Raw genomic sequence first — 20,795 nt, 5'->3', positions numbered from 1 at the left:
TCGCCGTAGCGTAGCCTATGAGATTTCTGTCGTCATTACGACAGGCAGAGCGTAATACAGGCGTAAAAAACAAAACTTTTAATATAATTCACATAATCAAACAATAAAAAATCTTCTTCATATAACGAGAAAGTAAGACCATAGATACATCTGCCGAAGACATCTGACGCCAGTGACGCCATTATTTCAACGAATGAGATTTCAGTTATAACGATTATGCTTACGCAACGCGTACGCGACGCTTGGTGCCTAGAATTATACGCTTACGCTAACGCCCCGTGGGCTGAGGGCCTAAACCGGAACGCTCACCACAAACGAATTAAAATTGTATCGAAAATTTGTGCATGACCCTCAAAGTAGAAAATGACATCTGTCATACGGAAAGAATCGTCTTTTTTTCGTGTTAAATCACGCCAACACGGCTAAAATGTAATACTCAAAGCTATATCGCATTGTCAGCAAATTAGTATTATGTAAATTCTCTCTAGATACTGGATTAATTATAACGCGTCATTTGTATTCGGGTCCGCTTCAATTAATGGAGGGCTGAGCAATTTGTAATACAATTATTGTTATTGCTAAGCCGTTTGCGGTTGTACATTTTGATGAAGGTTCAATAATACCTGTCCACTGTTTCTAGTAAATAGAATCTAAGAAACATTTAAAGAGTAAAGTCTCATCGTATTTAAGATTGGTTAAAGAAAGAAAACACGTTACTCTTATAAAAACTTCCAAAAAAATAAAAATATATAAATAGAAAAAAAAACTTTTATATATTACTAACTTCCTATTCCATCTAATCGATAATTTTTATTGTGGCGCCCCCTGGCCATTCCCAAGGGAGAACAGTATGGTTCCAGTATGGTCATCATAACCGAATTCACTCGGGTGATGACGGGCTAGCGAAGAGAGATAGCATTTATTTCGGTAAATAATACTTACGTACTACTAAACTATTAAAACGTTATTTTGTGGGCCAGTTCAAATCCTCTCAGGGATTCTCTTAAATCGTCTAAGGACTCAAGTTACCGGGTACCTTTTCCTCGTTGAGCCCACAAACGGTCGGTCCCTAGACAAATGATACCTCAAGTCTTCGGGGAGTAATTTGGTATCGACCGACCACTTAAATGTTACAAACTATTTTAGCTTTGTCGGTAGTTTGGGGACCTTTGATATCAACGGCGTTTAGAAGCCGCTACAAGCCTTTGCTTGGATGAAATTAGTAATAGTCTTTATAACATTTGACTTCAAAATGTCTTGGAAGATGCTTTGGCGTAACTTCGAAAGCAGGGCAACTATGGGTCACGCTCCGTAGCGCATCGGAGCCATCTCTATCTATCACTCTTCCATATTAGTGCGACTGTGACGGTTGCGTTTCGTTCGCCACGGAGCGTGAACGATATGCACGTTGGCTACGCGGCCTGTTCAGAACGCATCTTAGTGACGTCACGCACGGCCGATGACCTCCGAAATTTGAAGATCGGCAACGATCGCATAGTATATAACGTCCGCCGACAGCAGCCAACGGCAATCCTCTAATATTCATTAAGCCACAAAGTTGTACTGTAATTTAAACCTAATTTATAAAAATAAATCCTTGTACAAAAGTTTTGATAACAAGTCTTCATTGAACATCCGCTTAGGCATCCCTGCTCTATCTAGAAATGAGCCTAAGCCTCAACACGACCCTTTGGTGGGTTTTTTTTTTTTTTTTTTTTATACTACGTCGTTGGCAATCAAGCATACGGCCCGCCTGATGGTAAGCAGTGTCCGTAGCCTATGTACGCCTGCAACTCCAGAGGAGTTACATGCGCGTTGCCGACCCTAAACCCGCCCCCCCCTCGTTGAGCTCTGGCAACCTTACTCACCGGCAGGAACACAACACTATGAGTGTTATTTGGCTGCTGTTTTCTGTAAGGTGGAGGTACTTCCCCAGTTGGGCTCTGCTCTAGATCTGGAATGACATCCACTGGCTGTGCCCTACCACACAAAGCGAGATGACATTCGCAATGCCCATACCTCTCTTTTGGACGTAGTTTAAGGACGTACCCGGGTCCTTTGGTGGGTCATAGTTACAACTAAACCTTGGTACACCTAAGTTATAAAAGTCAGGGCTTAGGGTCTTGGCTTTTGCTGAGATCTGATAACTTTTTAACTAAAAAATCTAGTTAGTGATTATTGGCCGCCCGTCGCCAATTTTACATGAGGTGTTTTACCTGTAAGCGCCTTGGTGTAGACTGTGAGCTTATTAGTGAATTGATAGAAAAAAAAACTAGTTTGGTTAAGCTATATGTATAAGTTAATCGCAACAAAGATCTTCAGACACTGATAAATTGGTAACATGTTGGCGAATTTTAGTTGATCTTGTGGTATACCGTGAGAGTTATTAAAAATTAGAAATAATAGAAATTCATTAACAATGCCGAATTATATGATGGTGTTACAAACGTGCTCACATAGTGTTTCAATTAACACACCTGTGGGGTGGATTGACCACTCTTCCACATTCTCTTTAATTCCCTATCATTATACGTAACCATAGGCGAAAGGCCTTCGAAACACAATTTATTTAAAAACTAAATAAATAACCTTTAATTTAATGTGTCTTGTTTGTGTTTACGAATAAAAATTATTCTATTCTATTCTAATAATATAGACGCACACGTCATAATTTGACGTATTTTAAAACTCGAATCGGGCCGATAGATATATGACATTTTTTTTTTAAATATTTTTCTTCCTTACAAAATATCACTAAAAATTAAACTACAATCATATAACTGAACCAAAAAGATTGTTCTTTGGCTTCTAAGGCACATAGTAAAAGTAGGGTATTTTAGACTATCCTGACATCAAAATTGGCTCAAGAGTTCTGACGGTACGCACGCTGTAACAATGATACTCGTACATACAAATGACTACAATCATAACAATTAAAATACGAGTAGATGGATTAAATGGGGTTATGGCAATCTGTTACAATTAAGATAATCGTGCTACGCATCTTAAATTAAAGCAATTCCCGTGCAACTTCTGAACACAAATAAATAATTCCTAACTCGGCAGCATTTAACCCTAAAGGCACGTGCAAAATTTCGGTTCGGTTTAATTTTAAATGCAATATTTGGCACGGTAAGCGAAGTCGAGGACGTTAAGGTACGCATTTTAAATTAAACCAATGCACGTTCCTTCAGGGTTGGTCTGCACTTAACAAACGCTTCACCGCAAATAAATAACTGTAAGCGTTCTCCTTTCTATCACGAGGCAAAATTAGATAACGAATTAGATTAAATCACGAGCCATGGCGGGAGCTCTTGTTTCCTCATAATTAATTCTGCAGTTTATTGTCCCTGTCTGAAAAGCGGGGAAAGAGCGAGATGAGCGAGGCTTAGGGTTACCCATTATCAGTCGTTTGAAGATCGCTGGTTATCACTAGATGTAGCATTATATTATTTACGAAAACGAGACTTAATCGCGTATAAATAAGTATTAAAATTACCTCTGACGTTTCAAGGATGTCATTGTCCTTGTAGGCTCGTAGAACACAGGCTAAAATTGAAAACGTCATCTTCTAATCTAGCTGCGTGAGGTTTTACCTAAATTTGGTCTTATTAATTAACTAGAATGTTTTGCACACTAGCGATATCTCTCGGTCGACACATAACACTCACGATATTTGGTTTTTTAATCGGTGGTATTTGTTTTCGGTTACATTTTCTAATGACTGGATTCCAAGTGGATGAGATCCTAAAACCATTGCCGCGATTGAAATGGCTATGTTTTTTTTTTCATTTATCATTGTTATGTTATTTTATGGAGCATTGATGATAAGCGCTGAACAACCATGGTTAGCTTTTATCATAAATCATTTAAAAATACTTTTTACGGAAATGAAGAACACATACAGCATTTTGGTATTCAATCGTTTTTACGATATTTAACATCTGCAAGTTCCTAGCTTTGCTGGATATTGTTATTTACATGTAACTTGGATTGGCAGATAAGGGAAAAATCATAATTTGTCTCCAAGTACAAATTTTTTGATATAGGTAGTGACCTGTTAACTCAATCAAAGTCATGTTTTTATATAAGTGATATTCATTTCATAAAATAAGTAAATGTTATTCACAACACACATTTTCATTTCATAAGAGGATATGTAAGCTATGGAATTGGAACCAATTAGTATTTTATGCAATATTGCATTGTCATATATATAATAAGGTTTTATTATATATAATGTCAGTTCATGACATCCTGTAACTCTAAGGGCAGACAATAATAGAGTTCTATCCTTTTTGAGGCGTCATTTGACCTTTAGCTATCAATAATATGTTTGCTTCAAACTGCAGCCTCCAATAGATGGTAATCTCAGCCCGTTAATGATCACGTTCCTACAAAAGAGCTGATTCCGTCTATTCGTTGTTTATGTCTTTGTCGCGACGTTTCGCGAAGAGTTAACGAGTGCTTGAGGGCTTTTGAAAGGGTTACAATGCTCGAGGGGATTATATGGTTCTTTTTAGCGATTTAAATGACAATGGAGGATCAAAACTTTATGCAACAGTACCCCTAGTGTAAATTTTATCGACATCATAACGTGACGAACGCGTTTGCGTTAAGTCTCATTTTGTATAGGATTTTGAGTTTCCAAAACGTCCCGCTTGGCGCGCTCTTTCTAAATCCAATACAAAATGAGACTAAACGCAAACGCGTGCGCCACGTTTCAAAATCGAATTTATTTACACTAGGGGTACAGTACCTTATAGGTCTATTGTTTTTAACCGACTTCAAAGAAGGAGGAGGTTCTCAATTCGACTGAATTTTTTTTTGTATGTATGTTACTCGATATCTCCGAGAATCAAAACCGATTTTGAATTATTTTTTAATCGAACGGGTATAACCCCGAGATGGTCCCGTTGGCACCAAGTCGGGGTCTGATGATGGGATCTTGGAGAAATCGAGGGAACTCTTCAAATGTTATAGGTACATGTATGGCGCTTTTGGTAATTTCTGAAGTCGGTTATATTTTTTGTTAAAAAGTTTTATGAAATATCAGATTACTTATTTATTATGTAATTACGTGATTCTATAAAACATTGGTAGTAATGTTTGTTTACCGCGGGCATTATCCCAAAACATAAAAAATATACTGTGGCCGGGAGGGCTAAGATGGTCGGCTCTTTATCATTTGTCACCATACCTGTCACGTTCTAACAAATATGTAAGCGCGAAAGTGACGGACATAGTGACAAGTGATAAAAATGGAACCATGATACCGCCGCAGGAGGGCTAAGATGGTCGGCTCTTTATTATTTGTCATCATACCTGTCACGTTCTAACATGCATGTAAGTGCGAAAGTGACGCATGACATGACAAGTAATAAAAATGCGACCATGATATCACCGCAGGACTGGCTCATTTCAAACATAGAATCATATTTTTTATTTTATTTTATTTTCTTTATTGGGGAAAAAAACAGATACAGGCCAGTAATATATACGGATAAGATTCTAAAATAATAAATTTAGCCTACATCCTAACACAATTCCCACTAGGAGTTCCGACAATAATTTTACGACAGCGTTGTAATCGGTACTTAAAACAGACATCCTTACTTATATTAATACTAAACTATTACAATATTTATCATATCCTACTAGTATGTACATAAACACAAAAATAGGATTATCGAGTTCGGCCTAAATCACAGCAATAAACAATACAAAAGAAATTAAGCTACAATACAGGTAATTAAAATTAAATTAACATTATAGGAGCAAGCTCACTTTGCGCTTAAAGTTGGATCGAGTATAATTATTAAATATGTCAACCGAGATTAGGTTTTTATTGTAATTATGACAAATTCTACGTAGCGGAGCTCGTACCCCAGCGTTAGTGGCAGCCGTCGAGACCGCGAATAGGCAAAGTGTCCGTGTCCTGTAGGTGGGAGCTCGGAAACTGATAGCCTCCAGGAGCTCCGGGCAGTTATACTGACCGGTACATATATTATATAAGACGGTAGCATCTTGGGCGTGGCGTCTGCTCGCCAACGTCTTTAGCTTATACCTTTCTAGCAGCTTGATATATGACAGATTTGCATGTTCAAGTCTGAAGTGGAGGGCTCTAAGGAAGCGTTTCTGAACTGCTTCTACAGCATCTATGTACACAGCGTAATGCGGGTTCCATATCTCTGATGCATACTCGAGATAAGGTCGCACAAGAGCGTTATAAAGTAATATATATGACGAACTTTTCTTTAGAGGCTTGGCTGATCTAAGAACGAATCCTAACATTTGAAAAGCCTTAGATGTTATTTTGTGTATATGTTGGTCAAATGTTAACTTCTCATCGAATGTCACCCCAAGATCCTTTATTTGTGAAACTCTTTGGACCATTTCCCCTCCTATATTGTAACTCGAGAGTATTATATTTTTATTTTTGGTGAATGTGATATGAACGCATTTATCATACGCCAAGTATAGTTTATTTTCTAAGCAATAATGATGGAACCGATCTAAGTCCTCCTGAATGAGAGTGCAGTCATACTGGTTCTTTACTGTTTTAAATATTTTCAGGTCGTCAGCAAACATAGCAAACTTACAGTTCCTAAAACAATTACCAATGTCATTAACGAATAAGGTGTACAGAAGTGGTCCCAAGATTGATCCTTGAATTACCCCAGATGGTACGTGGGATGCTTGCGATTCATAACCATTGATAACAATTTTTTGGGTGCGGTTCTCTAGGTAGGAAGCAAACCATCGAAGTAGATTGCCTTTGATTCCATTAAAAGCTAGTTTACGCAAAAGTAGTAGGTGATCCACTTTGTCGAAGGCTTTTCGAAAATCCGTATATACCGCATCCACCTGGGTACGTCGATCCATGGAGGAAAATAGATAGTTTGAGTATAATAACAAATTAGTAGATGTGGACTTATTCTTCATAAAGCCGTGCTGTTGTGGTAAAATATTATTTTTGACAAGCGGGTAGATTACATCGTGGATCAGTGACTCAAGTAGTTTCGATATACAGGATTGTATTGATATCGGTCGGTAATTGTTGACCTGGGCTTTGGACCCAGATTTATGGATGGGAGTGACGAGCGACTGCTTCCAATATTCGGGGTAAGTTCCCTCTCGAAGGCACTTATTAAATAATATTTTAAGTGGCGTTATTATTGCTGGTAATGTATATTTATAAAATTGTGGGCTAATTTTATCCGGACCAGGTCCTTTATTAGTGTCCAGATGGCGGAGCTTACGTTTGATATCGACGTCACTTATCAATATATCGGATATAATAGTAGCCGACTGTGAGCATGGTAAATCGTCTAAATCGCGTCTACTGCAGCTGATTTTGGGCTCGAATACGGAGTTGAAGAATTTTGAGAATAGTTCACTTACGTCTTTGGGGGTTTTCGCAGAAACATTGTCAAGGAACATAGTCTGGGGGTAGTTCGACTTTGTTTTTTTCAGCGAGGATATATACGCCCAAAATGATTTTATGTTTGATCTCATTGCGCTCTCGGTATTATCCGTGTACTTGCGAAAGCAGTTTGATATTAGTGACTTGCATCGTGAGCGTAGCAGTGAGTATTCGCTATAATCCCTAAGTGACTTATATGTTTTCCATTTTAGCCATACCTTTTCTTTCCTTTTTAACGTTTTTATAAGAGCATGCGAAAACCATTTAGGGTAGGTTGTGTTTTTTTTTTTGCATAAGGGAACATTGTCATCAATTATTTTATAGATAATATTATAAAATTTTAAAACAGCCTCATTTGTATGCAATGGATTTAGTTCATGTGACCAGTCGATCTTATTTATTTCATTTATAATGTCAGAGTAGTTTGCTTTGTAAAAATTATATTTTGGGGTGTCAATTGATGGCAATGGAGTAAAATTGTCTATATTAATGCTGAATTGGAATGGAGGGTGGTGTCTGTCAATATTACTTAGAATTATATCGGGAGGGGAGAGTTTACAATCTGTATTTGAGAGTAGTAAGTCTAATGTCCTCATATTTTGATTGGTCAGTAGGTTATATTGGTGCAAATCTAGTAGGTTGATTGTATCAAGCAAGTGTTGGCAGGCCTCACTAGGAATAGAGGTGGTTTGAGCGATCAGTTGACCTTGATTCACAGCCCATGTGAGTTCAGGTAAGTTGTAGTCTCCCGCAATACACATTTGGCAGTTGGGGGTTAAGTCCTGTATTTTTTCGATAGATTTAAGGTGGTTAATGTAGGTATCTTTGCTTGACGCCGGCGGGATGTAAACGACGGAGATAACAAGGTTACAGTTAGGAGTATGTAGTACTAGAAACAGGTCCTCAACACCTGTAGATTCCCATTCCGTATAGCGGGTAGCCTGTATTGGTTTTCTGACTCCAATGAGTACCCCGCCCCCATCCTTTTTAAGACTAGTTGAAAGGTCACGGTCCCGACGGTATATTATGTAATCACTACCCAATATCTCGGCATCTTGTATACCGGGTTGAAGCCATGTCTCGGTTAACATTATTATATCGTACGCAGAGTTAAGTACATTAAGGCGAAGATCGACCAGCTTAGATCGTAGTCCACCGCAATTTTGGTAATAAAATGATAAATCACTTTTATTCGACACTACACGAAATATAACACAATATATGTAATGCAAAAAAACAATCCGATAGTAAGTGTGCAGTGGTACGAGCGCGACCGGTCGATACATGTGTGAGCTACTGTAAAATAGTCGAGTTTTATTCTATGGATTAATTGTTTGCGAGTACTATTATTATAACTATTAATTTGTGTAGACAATGTGTAACTAGGCAGCCCAGCAGGCAGTATTATTATCAATCGTGACATCCAATGATATATTCGATAAACAAGAATTTTAAATATTGGGAGTACAAATAATATTATATATATACACAAGTTGTAGCCAAATATAGTCCCTTTGTGGTAACGCAGCCCAATATACAATGAATCAGATCGTGGTAGCCAGTTTATCACACAAAGCAATTGTTTTTTAACTATTTTTATTGTGACGTATAACAGTAGTAAAAAGATCTCATGATAGTTATACAAATATTGCCACCCGTGCAGTTTAATACTAATAACTACAAGTGAATGTATACAAACCCGTCACAAGCGATCTAGGTCAAGTTCACTCTTAATTGCAAGGATTCGCGAATCATCAGTTTTGCGCATAAGTATAGTACCATTCCTTACCCAAATCCACTTATAGTTTTTATCTTTTCGTATGACGCGGGCTTTAGCATATAAGATTTTATTTTTTAAAGTTAAATGTTCATTAACATATATTGGAGTTGCCGACACCACTGTCTCGGATGCTGACGAAGCATCTGAGCAGCCGGCCGCTTCGAACAGATGTCCCGCCGTCAGTCCTCGGCGCACCCTGGCCGCGGCCACTATGTCATCACGTAGGCGACGCGTGGTTAGTTGTATAATTATGTTTTTAGGCCGGTCCGTCGCCTTATTGTGGGGGACTCGATGCACCTCCTTTATTTGGTTTTGTGTAATAGTTGTGCCTAAAAGTTTACCTAGTGCTTCGGCGATGTGGAGTAGGTTTTCGGTTTTTTTTTCGGGAACGTTTTGTAGTTCGACGTTACATAGTCGAGACTTTTGATCCGAGTCTTCGCAGTGTTTTTGAAGAAAGTGTACATCGTTTCGTAGCTGTTCATTTTCGGCTCGCAGTGCAGTAATATCGTTGGAGAACGAGGCAACATTAGCCTCGAGGGCGCATATACGTCCATCCCATGAATTGACAGTGGAGGTGAGTTCAGACAATTTATTATCAACGTGGGCCCGCAGCGATGTCAAATTAGCATTCAAGGTGGCAAATTTAGCGTCAAAATATCGCTGTAGTGCATTTGCATCAATGTTGACGATTGAATTCGACGGAAGGTTAATCTCGGAGTCCGTTTCTGCCCACTGTTTTTGTATAACGACCGGACTTGCTGGTTTTTTTTGGGGCTGTTTGCATCCACTACATTTCCATTTCGGCTTATTCATTGGCAGTATTTTTTTGAACTCTTGTTCGCTTAGGCCAATACAGTAGTAGTGGAAGCAGTATTGGCATGACGAACATTTTAATAGTTCTTCTGTTTTTACCTGCAAACTGCACTTTGAGCAATCCATTGTGATGACGGCTAATTAACTCGTAGGCACTATGGTTACACTTGTTCTATTTCCTAGATAACGATACTGACAGTTCCTTGCATAATAAATATCACTTTTGCAACCTTTACTATTAAATAAGCACTTATTTATATTAAAAAAATCGTATTTTAGTAAGACACCGTTAAATTTCGAACCGATCGGATACAGCGCCACCTGGCGAAAAAAAGTCTTGTCTTTATATTGTCTTTATATTACGCTAGTACGAGTACTAGCACCCAAAATAAAGGGATGAGTATAGTTTTCCTGGTCCTTACTGACTGACAAGTTGTTTGCCAGACTATAAGTAAGCTTAGTGGGCTCACTCCATAGACAGCTACCCTTGCTTAATAATAATAAATCCTCCTTAGGTTTTTTACAATGTGTTTATATGTGTTTTGTATTGTTTTTTATGTGTTTTTAAAAATTTACTTTTATATTAAAAAAAAAAAGTGTTCTCAGACGATTAATACACTCCATATTTGTTAGTATCAACTTACAATCTATACATATTGCAAAAAACCTCATCCTATGAAGAAAGAGAAATAAAGGAAATAATAAGTCCTTTACAAGGTATGATCAAACTTAATATTAATAAGTTTTAAACACGCTTTAAAGTAATACTTATTAAATCTTATTATAAACAAGTTTTCGCAAAGCTCACTTTTTTTATACTACGTCGGTGGCAAACAAGCATACGGCCTGCCTGATGGTAAGCAGTCTCCGTAGCCTATGTACACCTGCAACTCCAGAGGAGTTACATGCGCGTTGCCGACCCTAACCCCACCCCCCTCGTTGAGCTCTGGCAACCTTACTCACCGGCAGGAACACAACACTATGAGTAGGGTCAAGTGTTATTTGGCTGCGGTTTTCTGTAAGGTGGAGGTACTTCCCCAGTTGGGCTCTGCTCTAGATCTGGAATGACATCTGCTGTGCTGTGCCCTACCACACAAGGCGAGATGACATTCACATTGCCCATACCTCTCTTTTGGACGCACTCAAAACTTATTAATCTTACTATAAATGGGTTTTTTATATATTTATGGAGTGAGCACATTAAGCTTCCTTGTTTCTCTCCTTCTTCCTCGCGTTGTCCCGGCATTTTGCCACGGCTCATGGGAGCCTGGGGTCCGCTTGACAACTAATCCCAAGATTTAGCGTAGGCACTAGTTTTTACGAAGGCGACTGCCATCTGACCTTCCAAGTCAGAGGGTATGACTAGGCCTTATTGGGATTAGTCCGGTTTCCATACGATGTTCTCCTTCACCGAAAAGCGATTGGTACATATCAAATGATATATCGTACATAAGTTCCTAAAAACTCATTGAAAGAAAGAAAGAAAGAAGAAAGAAAATACATCTGTTTAACGCCACAACATAGTTCATAGAAAAGAAGGCATGCAAACATAAAGAAAAACATTTGGACGCTAAAATATTAGGATCCCCACTCAGCATAATGCCGCGGGAATCCGTGACGCTGGTTTACTGTGGGGACCTGACTTAGCCTAGAGTTAATGGCGACACGTACGCCAACGATACACAAAGAAATTTACATTCAAACATAAACATTGATATAAAAAACTAAACATACAAAATTAAAAACCAGAAAAAAAACATTACAATATCAACTATGAACCGCTACAAAGTTACATTAATTTGCCGTGCAAACGTAAAAGTGTGTGAGTTATGGACATATTACTAGGACGCTTGTACTTGAATTTGAAACAAGTGTGCAAGATATTCCGATTTACACTACGAAGGTACTTTTCCACTACGATTTCCTTACACCTACTAAAAAAGTATATACAGAAACTAAGATCCTATCTCTTAACCAAATATATAACTTTAATACATGTATGTTAATAAGAAAGATAATTAAAAAACAGATACACTGTGAAACAGTTTTTTTTCACTAACAGAGAAAAAGGACGGTGTAGACTGCGCAACGCGGACCATCTAGTGGTACAGTTTCCCCGCACAAAAAATTTTGGCACCAAAAATATAAAATTTGAAGGGGCACGGATATATAATAAGATACCAAAACATGTAAAAGAATCTAACACAATGAGCATTTTTAAAACGAATCTAAAAACTTATATTGTAAATAACATCCCTATAATCCAAACCTAAATGCGGCCCTGGCCAGTTACCGCTGACCACTACTTAGTGCAGTTGTGCGGCGGTGCGTATTTAAACTTACTTCTACCCACTATACTGCCACTTAACACAATTGTTATTATTATGTTATTGTTACCTAACTTAAGACTTAAATATACTTAGAGTAATAAAATTAATTTTGTAAATTTGTAAATACAACCAAATTGTCGCTCACGGGCGCAAACTAACAAATTAGCATAGAATTCATTAGTGCATGTATGTATCTCATTAAGTGAAATGTATATTTCTTTTGAGATCAATAAAAAATTCTTTAACCACATTTAAAGCCACTTAACGACTTCAGCAAACGGACTGGTGGAAGCAGGGCAAATCTTCATAGCAGCGTAATGGAAACAACCACGAAAGGCCGCTCAGTGGTGACGGGGGCAGACAAGTTGTAGGTATCTAGATGGCCTAACCTCCGAGGATCTGGAGTTATGAGCCCAGGTTAGCTTATTGTAAAGGTACGAAGGCATCTGGTGGTATACAATGCCAAACATAAGCGACGCTAAATGGACCTTTTGACGCGTGGACATCTTCAGAATACAGTTATTATTTAGATATGGCGTTACGGGCGAGCGTGGAGGGATATCGAAAAGAAACCGTGCACAGGCATTTTACACTCTTTGTATTAATCTCTGAGTACGCGACAGGAGGCGGGGCCCGTATACTGTATCACAATTTTCATTATGTGAGAGAACAATTGCATCGCATAACCTCACTCTAAGCTCAACGCTGAGGAAGTATCTTATTTTATAATGTAGTAACCTTAATTCGCCGTCCATAAGAAGCCCCAGGTTCCTAGTCTCTTCAACACGTTCAAGAAGACTACCTCTTATGTGCACTTCGAAATAACTTTCAGAAAGCTTTTCTATTTGCTTTTTTGTATCCAGTAACATCACTTTAGACTTTAAAGGGTTTAGTGCAAGTGCTTTTGCTTGTGACCATCCAGCAATGTGCTCGAGATCACCGTTTAACTTGCTAATTGCTGAGTCTATATTACTCAAACTACACGGAACGTACAGCTGTGAAAGTCGTCAACATAAATATGGTAGTTACATTGCATGTGTTATGTCACAGCTGTATAATATAAATAGTATTGGGCCTAAAATAGAGCCTTGCGGCACACCTCTAGATACCGGAAGTATTTCAGACACGACTGCCTTACCATTAGACGCTTGAAGTTCAACTAGCTTTTACCGCTAGGCCACTATTGCTTCCTGCTTCCTTTTTTTTTTATATACTACGTCGGTGGCAAACAAGCATACGGCCTGCCTGATGGTAAGCAGTCTCCGTAGCCTATGTACACCTGCAACTCCAGAGGAGTTACATGCGCGTTGCCGACCCTAACCCCACCCCCCTCGTTGAGCTCTGGCAACCTTACTCACCGGCAGGAACACAACACTATGAGTACTATGTGGTGTTCCTTGTTTCTCTATGCCCAGAATAAAAAAAAATGGTATTCGTATTTTACTTAGATAAATAAAAAAAGGCTCCAATGTGACATCCCTTACACGTGTACATAATAGGACACATTTTATGAGTTTCCAATATTGTCATCAAACTGAGGAGCACTTATTCATTGGATATATTTTCTCGTACAACCATTTTTGAAAAGGATATCAAAGACACGTTGCGCATTGAATTTTAGGAGAATTGTATTTTTCTGTCATCACTTTTTATTCCCTACGTTTCCAGTTTGCCATAAATAAAAAAAAGTTTCGAGTACCTAAATATATATATTTTGCATTTCAATTGGCCCGAAGGATATCGATTAAATCATTTCAAGAAGATTTTTATTCACCACACAAGGTAGTTAGGTAAGTTAACGAGTAACAACAGGCGGACCATGGCCTCGCCGGCCTCGTGGTAGACTCTGGGGCCTAGAAATATTATATCTTACCTCTCTCTCTGAAACTTGAGGCTCTGTACTCGCTGCGGGCTTTTCTGTCTGAAGGTCCACAGGTGCAGTTGGTCGTCGGCCGTAGCTGTAACCAGAGCGCCCTCGTTGACGAGGAACTGGGCCCGGACTACGGCCTCGCCGGCTTCGTGCCGAGCGTGCGCGTCCACTCCGGGGCCGCCTAGACTGAGGGGACGGTTCAGGAATTTTTTGATTTGTTGTATTAGTAACACATCAATACACACAAAAATTAATATTAGCACAAAATCGCATGATTTCGGTGCGATAATATCATGTTAAGAATAATACAAAGACCTTGAGATTGCAAGCAAAATTGGAGGAATATTTTATTAGCAGCATAGAACAGGGAAATACAATAAAGAGAGATATACTTAATGTACAATTTGACAAAAGACAATAAAAGCCAAGCGTCATATTTTAATCATAATAAAACTGAAAGTATGAAGTTACATTGACATAAAACTTAAAAGCGTTTATTGGAGCTATAGTTATGACTACTTGAGACGACTTAAGTCGATATTCGAGGCGTCCTATATGTAAAAATCTTATAGATAAATGTAACATATAATATAATATATTTTTTCAAATTACATTTTCAGGGTCCAATCCAAAAATCCATACTAAAACCTAAAACGAGAGGAGTTTACTTAAAGAAATATGCATAGGTACTAAGAGCGCCTTTAAATAATCGTTAGATAAATACTCATATCTAAAAACGCAAATTCAACAGAAAACAAACAGTCAACATTGAGGCAGAATTCAATCACATTTGTAAGCGAACAATACGGAGCTGTTTGCACGTGCCGTTCCATTTCTACTGCTCCCGCAAAGAATCTTCTATCTCTCACGATCGCATTGTTCTAAAACCAGCCTAAGGATCAAACAGATAAGGTTCTTATTTCATAAAAAGGAATAATTGGTTAGGCGCTTGCTGAAGTTAGCGCTACAGTTCCCGCGGCAGGCTGCTCCAGTTTGAACAAGACGTATGTGGTGTAGCAAGAATGGTTTATATGCCCTTTTCGTCGGAGAAGTATAGTAGCAAACGGAGTTCCATTAAGGTAATGCAACTAGTGGCTGACGTAGAAGGAAGGCTGTGTAAACCAATACGGCGAACGGCGATACGCTAAATGTTAACTTGAGTTAACTTTAGCAAAACAGTTTTTGTATTTGGGTGCGTCGTAAAGAAATAATTTGCAGGAAACCGCGCTGGATAGGGACAGGTGGCGTTCTCTTGTTTCGGAGGCCAAGATTCTTTTTGGATCGCTGTTCCAAAGCAGTTAGTTAGTTATTGTGTTTCTTATTGCATGGTTACCCTAAACTATTACTACTACAGCAATCGGGATACTTGCAGGTACTCTGACCTAACCAGTTCATTACGATGCTTCCTCTTTGACAGCCTCAACCCAAGTGAACGAGCCTGTCCAACATTTACCGTGTCCCCACCACCTGCTAAAACTACCGTGTTTTGACATAATGTTAAATCGTGTTCAGTATAATGTTATTTTTCCAACTACCCCTGTATTAATCGGGGTAACATAATAATGTTGTCACGGTATAATTATTATTTAACTGCTATCTTAAATGTAAACATAAATAAATCATGACATTCGGCCATCCAACTTCGTGCATGACTCCGGCGCACGAACCTTCTCACTAAAAGCTAGATCGATTTAAATCTTACACCAACCGTGAAAAATTATTTAAAGCGTCAAAACAGTTTCTAATGAAGTAAATTGAAACTTAACTTATCACAATTGATACATTTACATAATCAGGAAATGTGTTAAATAAAATTATAATGAGATACATGAAAATAATATCATGACATTCGGTCTTTTGTTTCCCCTTGTTCATATAACTTACTACTATGCCGTGACATTAGCATTTTGCTACGTTAATGAAAAATCTTAATACCTGTTGTTAATTTCGTATAACTAAAAAAAAAAAAAAAACAGACAAAGCTCAGTTTTTATTATGTATAAAGTTTGTTTTGTTTTCTCAAAAAACCAAACATTACTTCTGTCCGTTAAAACTGGTCTTTGATTTAATTCAATACCCGTTGTTTTACAGGCAAAAGTGGTTCGACTTCAGCACTATCTGTTTCAGTTCTACATTTAACAATCAAACCTTTCTTGACCCAATATTGTATTATACTACATTGCGTTAATGTAGACTTCATCTTACTCCATTCATGTATTAATCGTTACGTAACGTAGCAACAGGTTAGAGATAATATTTAACCCCTAAATGGCTTTAACTCTGAAGTCGACGTGACAATCTTTATAGTCATTAGTCCTGTGTTCAGCTCAAAACTATTAAGTTCAGTTGAAATTTTACACATTTACAATATTATGTCTCTGGATCCATATCTGCACGTGAAGTGTCTAAAGGTATAATTGGATTGTTATAGGTAACAATACCTATAACAATGTTCAAGTTTTTGTACTTTTTTATTTAAAAGGTTGCTCTGATTGTTAATAATACTACTCATTTCATAATGGGTGTTCGTATGACAATAACACACGACAATTTCTTTATTCAAATGCCACCTTGAATAACATCGCTTTCAGAGGCTATTATACAACTCTGCTAGGGGTGATACTAAAGTGTCCTTGAGGTAATTAAATTTTGTGTCTTGAAATTTCAAAGGATGCCAAACATTTTGCAAAAGTTTCAGTTTCAATAATTGGTTGTATTTATACATTAACATAAGATTCCCGTATACTGCTTTTAAGGTGACTAAAGCACTGCTAGATACGCCTTTGACATCAATGTAAAATGACAAGTGTCAATACTAAAAACTCAAGTTCATTTAATTTAAACAATGATTGAAACTACCAAATCAAATTATTGTCATATCCAATAAAATCCATTTTTTTCTTTATATATATATTTTTTTCTAGGACTACATCTATGCCATAATATATTGTTCATGTCATTGATCGAAGTTCACATTTTTATTAATATTATCTTGCCTTAAACCTCTACGAGCTTTTTTTTTCTTCCAATATCTTGTATTACTTTTGTAAACAATATAAATTATGATAATTAGCAAACCATAACAGATATATCTTTACTAAAAGGACAATAACCCCAAATGTGCCTCATGGCATTAAGTCCGCCTTTTAATAAATAAGGTTTTCTTTTGTGCAATAAAGATTAAATAAATAACTGTTCTGTCAAACCTATATCTATAGCTTATTTGGGCGTTACTTGTTATTATCGTCAGGTAAATACTATATTAACTAACTATCCTCATTAAGCTTATTACATACAATTTATTGCGTATTTACCTTGTAACGCTACTAATAACTCTACAGATACGTCAAATCTCTATCGTCTATGCACTCTTTTCTCACACATCTCTTTTTCATTCGTTTTTTTTTTATAAATTATACATCGTTTTTTACTACTTCCACTTTTGAATTTCAGGAACCACGTAGCAGTTTAAAACGTTTTCTGGATATCTGTATCATATTTTTATACTTTCAACTTGCGAAATATGACCATGTACATTTGCGTTCAACTCAATTATCTTATCTGTCCCGTCGTAATTATCTAACTTTAACATCGCTACTAATTGATGCTGTTACAACGCATACTCCCATAGGTACTACAAGTACAAATTATATTGAATCGTTCGAACTGAACACCGCGTTTGCTAAGTTTCAAACGTTAGTTATGTAAATATAACTTCCAACCAATTCTAGATAATCACCATTCAATCTGCAAACAAAAGATTCGTCTCTCTATTGATCTTTCTGAATAATTGTTCCTTTATCTTCCCTGTTTCCCTACGTAATCTATATTTAGGGCAATTATCATCATCTACACTCAAGTGCCTACTTTTTTTCACTTGTTAGCCTTTGTCACAAATCCCATGGATACAACAAATCGTTTGCAATATGTCCGATCTGTTGTTTACTTTACAATCTCGACTACTCAAAATCTGTTTACCTGAGATACTCTTGTACTGTCTGAAGTCTACTCTATACTATATTTGTTCTATATTTAAGTCGTACAGTAAAACATATTTATTATACTATAACATTTGGTATTTTGGTAATCTCCATAGGTAGGTATACATATGCTTATATAGGCACTATCCTGTTACTGTTTATTTGTTAGCACTTATCACTTCAACATTATGCGTCCATCTGCATTCATTAGTTTTATTAATAATAATTAGTTTTATTTAACGGAATATCTCGTTTAATCCATGATAATTACCTCTGATCTCTTATTTAATGCATTTCTATACATTTAACACCTTTTTATTCGAATAATAATTAAAGTTACTTCAAAATTATGATAGTTAGAACTTCGTGTGCATAAAATATACTCATACAACAATGTCTCTATTGTCTAATGTCTGTACAATATCTCAAAATGCAATATGAATATCGTCTAATCTATCGAAACATGAAAATAATTAACAATTATTTAAAATTTCACATATATATATAAAGATATTTCTTCTAATACTGATCATCAACAACATCGAGTTAATTATCCCAAAAGTTTAATCAATTTCACGAACTCGCTGTCACAAGAGTTTGCAACTCAAAAATTCAGTCAAAAACACTAAACATCCATAGCCAATATAAGATGTCAAATGTTATCACAATTTCATTTTACTATTTTTAATACTATCATATTTAGCTTGTTGGATACTAAAAAGGAGCTACAACTCTAACACATGTATCTTTCCTCAAGACTGCGTATAAGTAGTCATTTAGTCAACTATGTTGTTCTGAGTGGATTAAATTGAACAAAAGTTTATTTTTACATCGATAAAGCGACGTGTATACTATAATATTTACAAAAGCTCAACTAAACATGGATAGGTTTATTAGCATCCACTTCATTTGATAAACTCCTGATCATCAGCTAACTCGAATCAGTCAATCGTGTCATGTCTTTTAAGTATTTGATAGGATACAATCATCTTTCTATACTCCTATTTTGTTCCATATTCCTCTCGATATCAATTATAAAGAAACAGCTGTATGTTATAACATACCCAATCTCTCTGCTCTATTGTTTTTGTCTTTTTTCAATAATTTTAATAATTCCTTTCTTTTACTACGTTCAACACTTATTTATTAGTTATCCTATTGTTCGAACATATGCGGTAAATTTTTTCAGGCATCATATTTTCAAATCTTCTATTATACCTCTATCTTGTCGCCTCTCTTTTTTTTTAACTGTTTGGGTCATTATTTACGTTTCTGTTTCTCATTTCACTATCGACTCACAAGAGATCACGAATTGTTCTACTATAAGTAAGCTAACAAACTACAGCAAACTTTTGCAATACTGTTTCGTGTCTTAATTATTGGTTGCATTAAGAAAACCCAGAATTCATTTATGAAAATACTACTAGCTTGTAGTTAATTTCATGTTCAAACTGGGTAACTTGATACTTTAGTCTGTAATGACATCACCTGTACACAGTTTGTCAATAAAATATTTCTATTCTATTTTAACTATGCATTTTGTCCACCTCTCAAAAAGATTACTCACACTGCTCTGGTCTATCCATTATAAGTCTCTTTATCCCGTCAAATGACAATTAATTTCTGTTATATTTATCAATCTCGTATAAACTTTCAATATCTTTTTCTCTAGTATACCGGCTTCTGCTTACCTACCTAAGTACCTCGATACTTTTCAATTTCCTACTTAAAGGCAAATCTCTTTACTCGAAAGAAAGAAAGAAAACCTCGATCTGTGTTAGAACTCAGTCACTTTACGTACTTGCTACTGTATCATTACTCACGACGGTTTAAATTTCTGCAGTTCAGTTTTGGATCACTATATCAAACTCAAGAGCCTTAATCAATGCTCAAGCATTAAACGCATTCATGTTCAATTACGTTCTTCATCTGGCTCAACACCCGAAATTCAAACAACTGTTTTTTTCCTAGAAAAAGAGAAAACTTCCCCAAATTCTAACAATTTTTTTTTTGTAAAAAATATTAATTGTAACACACATTTCAATCGAACAATAGTCACAGACATACAGTATCTGTTCTCTATGTACAACTTTTCTCTCTTTTCATTTTAGCATCTATTAATAGTATTAACCATTTCAATCGGACAATGCTCACACACATACAATATGTTTTCTATGTATAACTTATCTCTCTTTTCATTTTACCATCTATCATTAGGTAGATGTAAACCATTAGGTTTTGTTATACTGTTTTTTTTTTTACTTCATTTCATAAAATAAAATATTTGATACTCTGTATTATAGAATTTAACGGAGATCAAACTTAATTTCGATCTAACTTGTAATCAAGACGCTGTCTTACATTTTACCCACTTATACTTTATATTCTCTTCTCACAAGGCCACTGTAAATTCTATATCTTAAAAAAATCGCGTAAGTATATCTCCACACACGACAGTCGTTAAACTGCCAGCGTCGATAAAAATCTATAATTCTTATCTTCATAAGAGTGTAATTTCACTAATTCATCCTTCGTTTGATTCATCTCTCCAAAATTTGAGGCGTATGCTTGTTGGAATTAAAAATCAATATAAGCT

General features: G+C 36.6%; 1 protein-coding gene across 4 annotated transcripts in view; it reads right to left on the bottom strand.

The window, feature by feature from the left end:
- Window positions 1-20,795, bottom strand: part of LOC133522611 (syntaxin-binding protein 5) — a 458,488-nt gene that overhangs the window by 97,249 nt on the left and 340,444 nt on the right. For all 4 annotated transcript variants that reach the window (XM_061857976.1, XM_061857977.1, XM_061857978.1 and 1 more), the window contains exon 3: window positions 14,223-14,405. In XM_061857976.1, the coding sequence (XP_061713960.1) occupies window positions 14,223-14,405 (183 nt within the window). The remainder of the gene's footprint in view (window positions 1-14,222; window positions 14,406-20,795) is intronic.

The sequence above is a fragment of the Cydia pomonella genome, chromosome 11, assembly GCF_033807575.1.
Source record: "Cydia pomonella isolate Wapato2018A chromosome 11, ilCydPomo1, whole genome shotgun sequence".
Lineage (NCBI taxonomy): Eukaryota > Metazoa > Arthropoda > Insecta > Lepidoptera > Tortricidae > Cydia > Cydia pomonella.
This window is presented reverse-complemented; position numbering and strand designations above follow the sequence as displayed.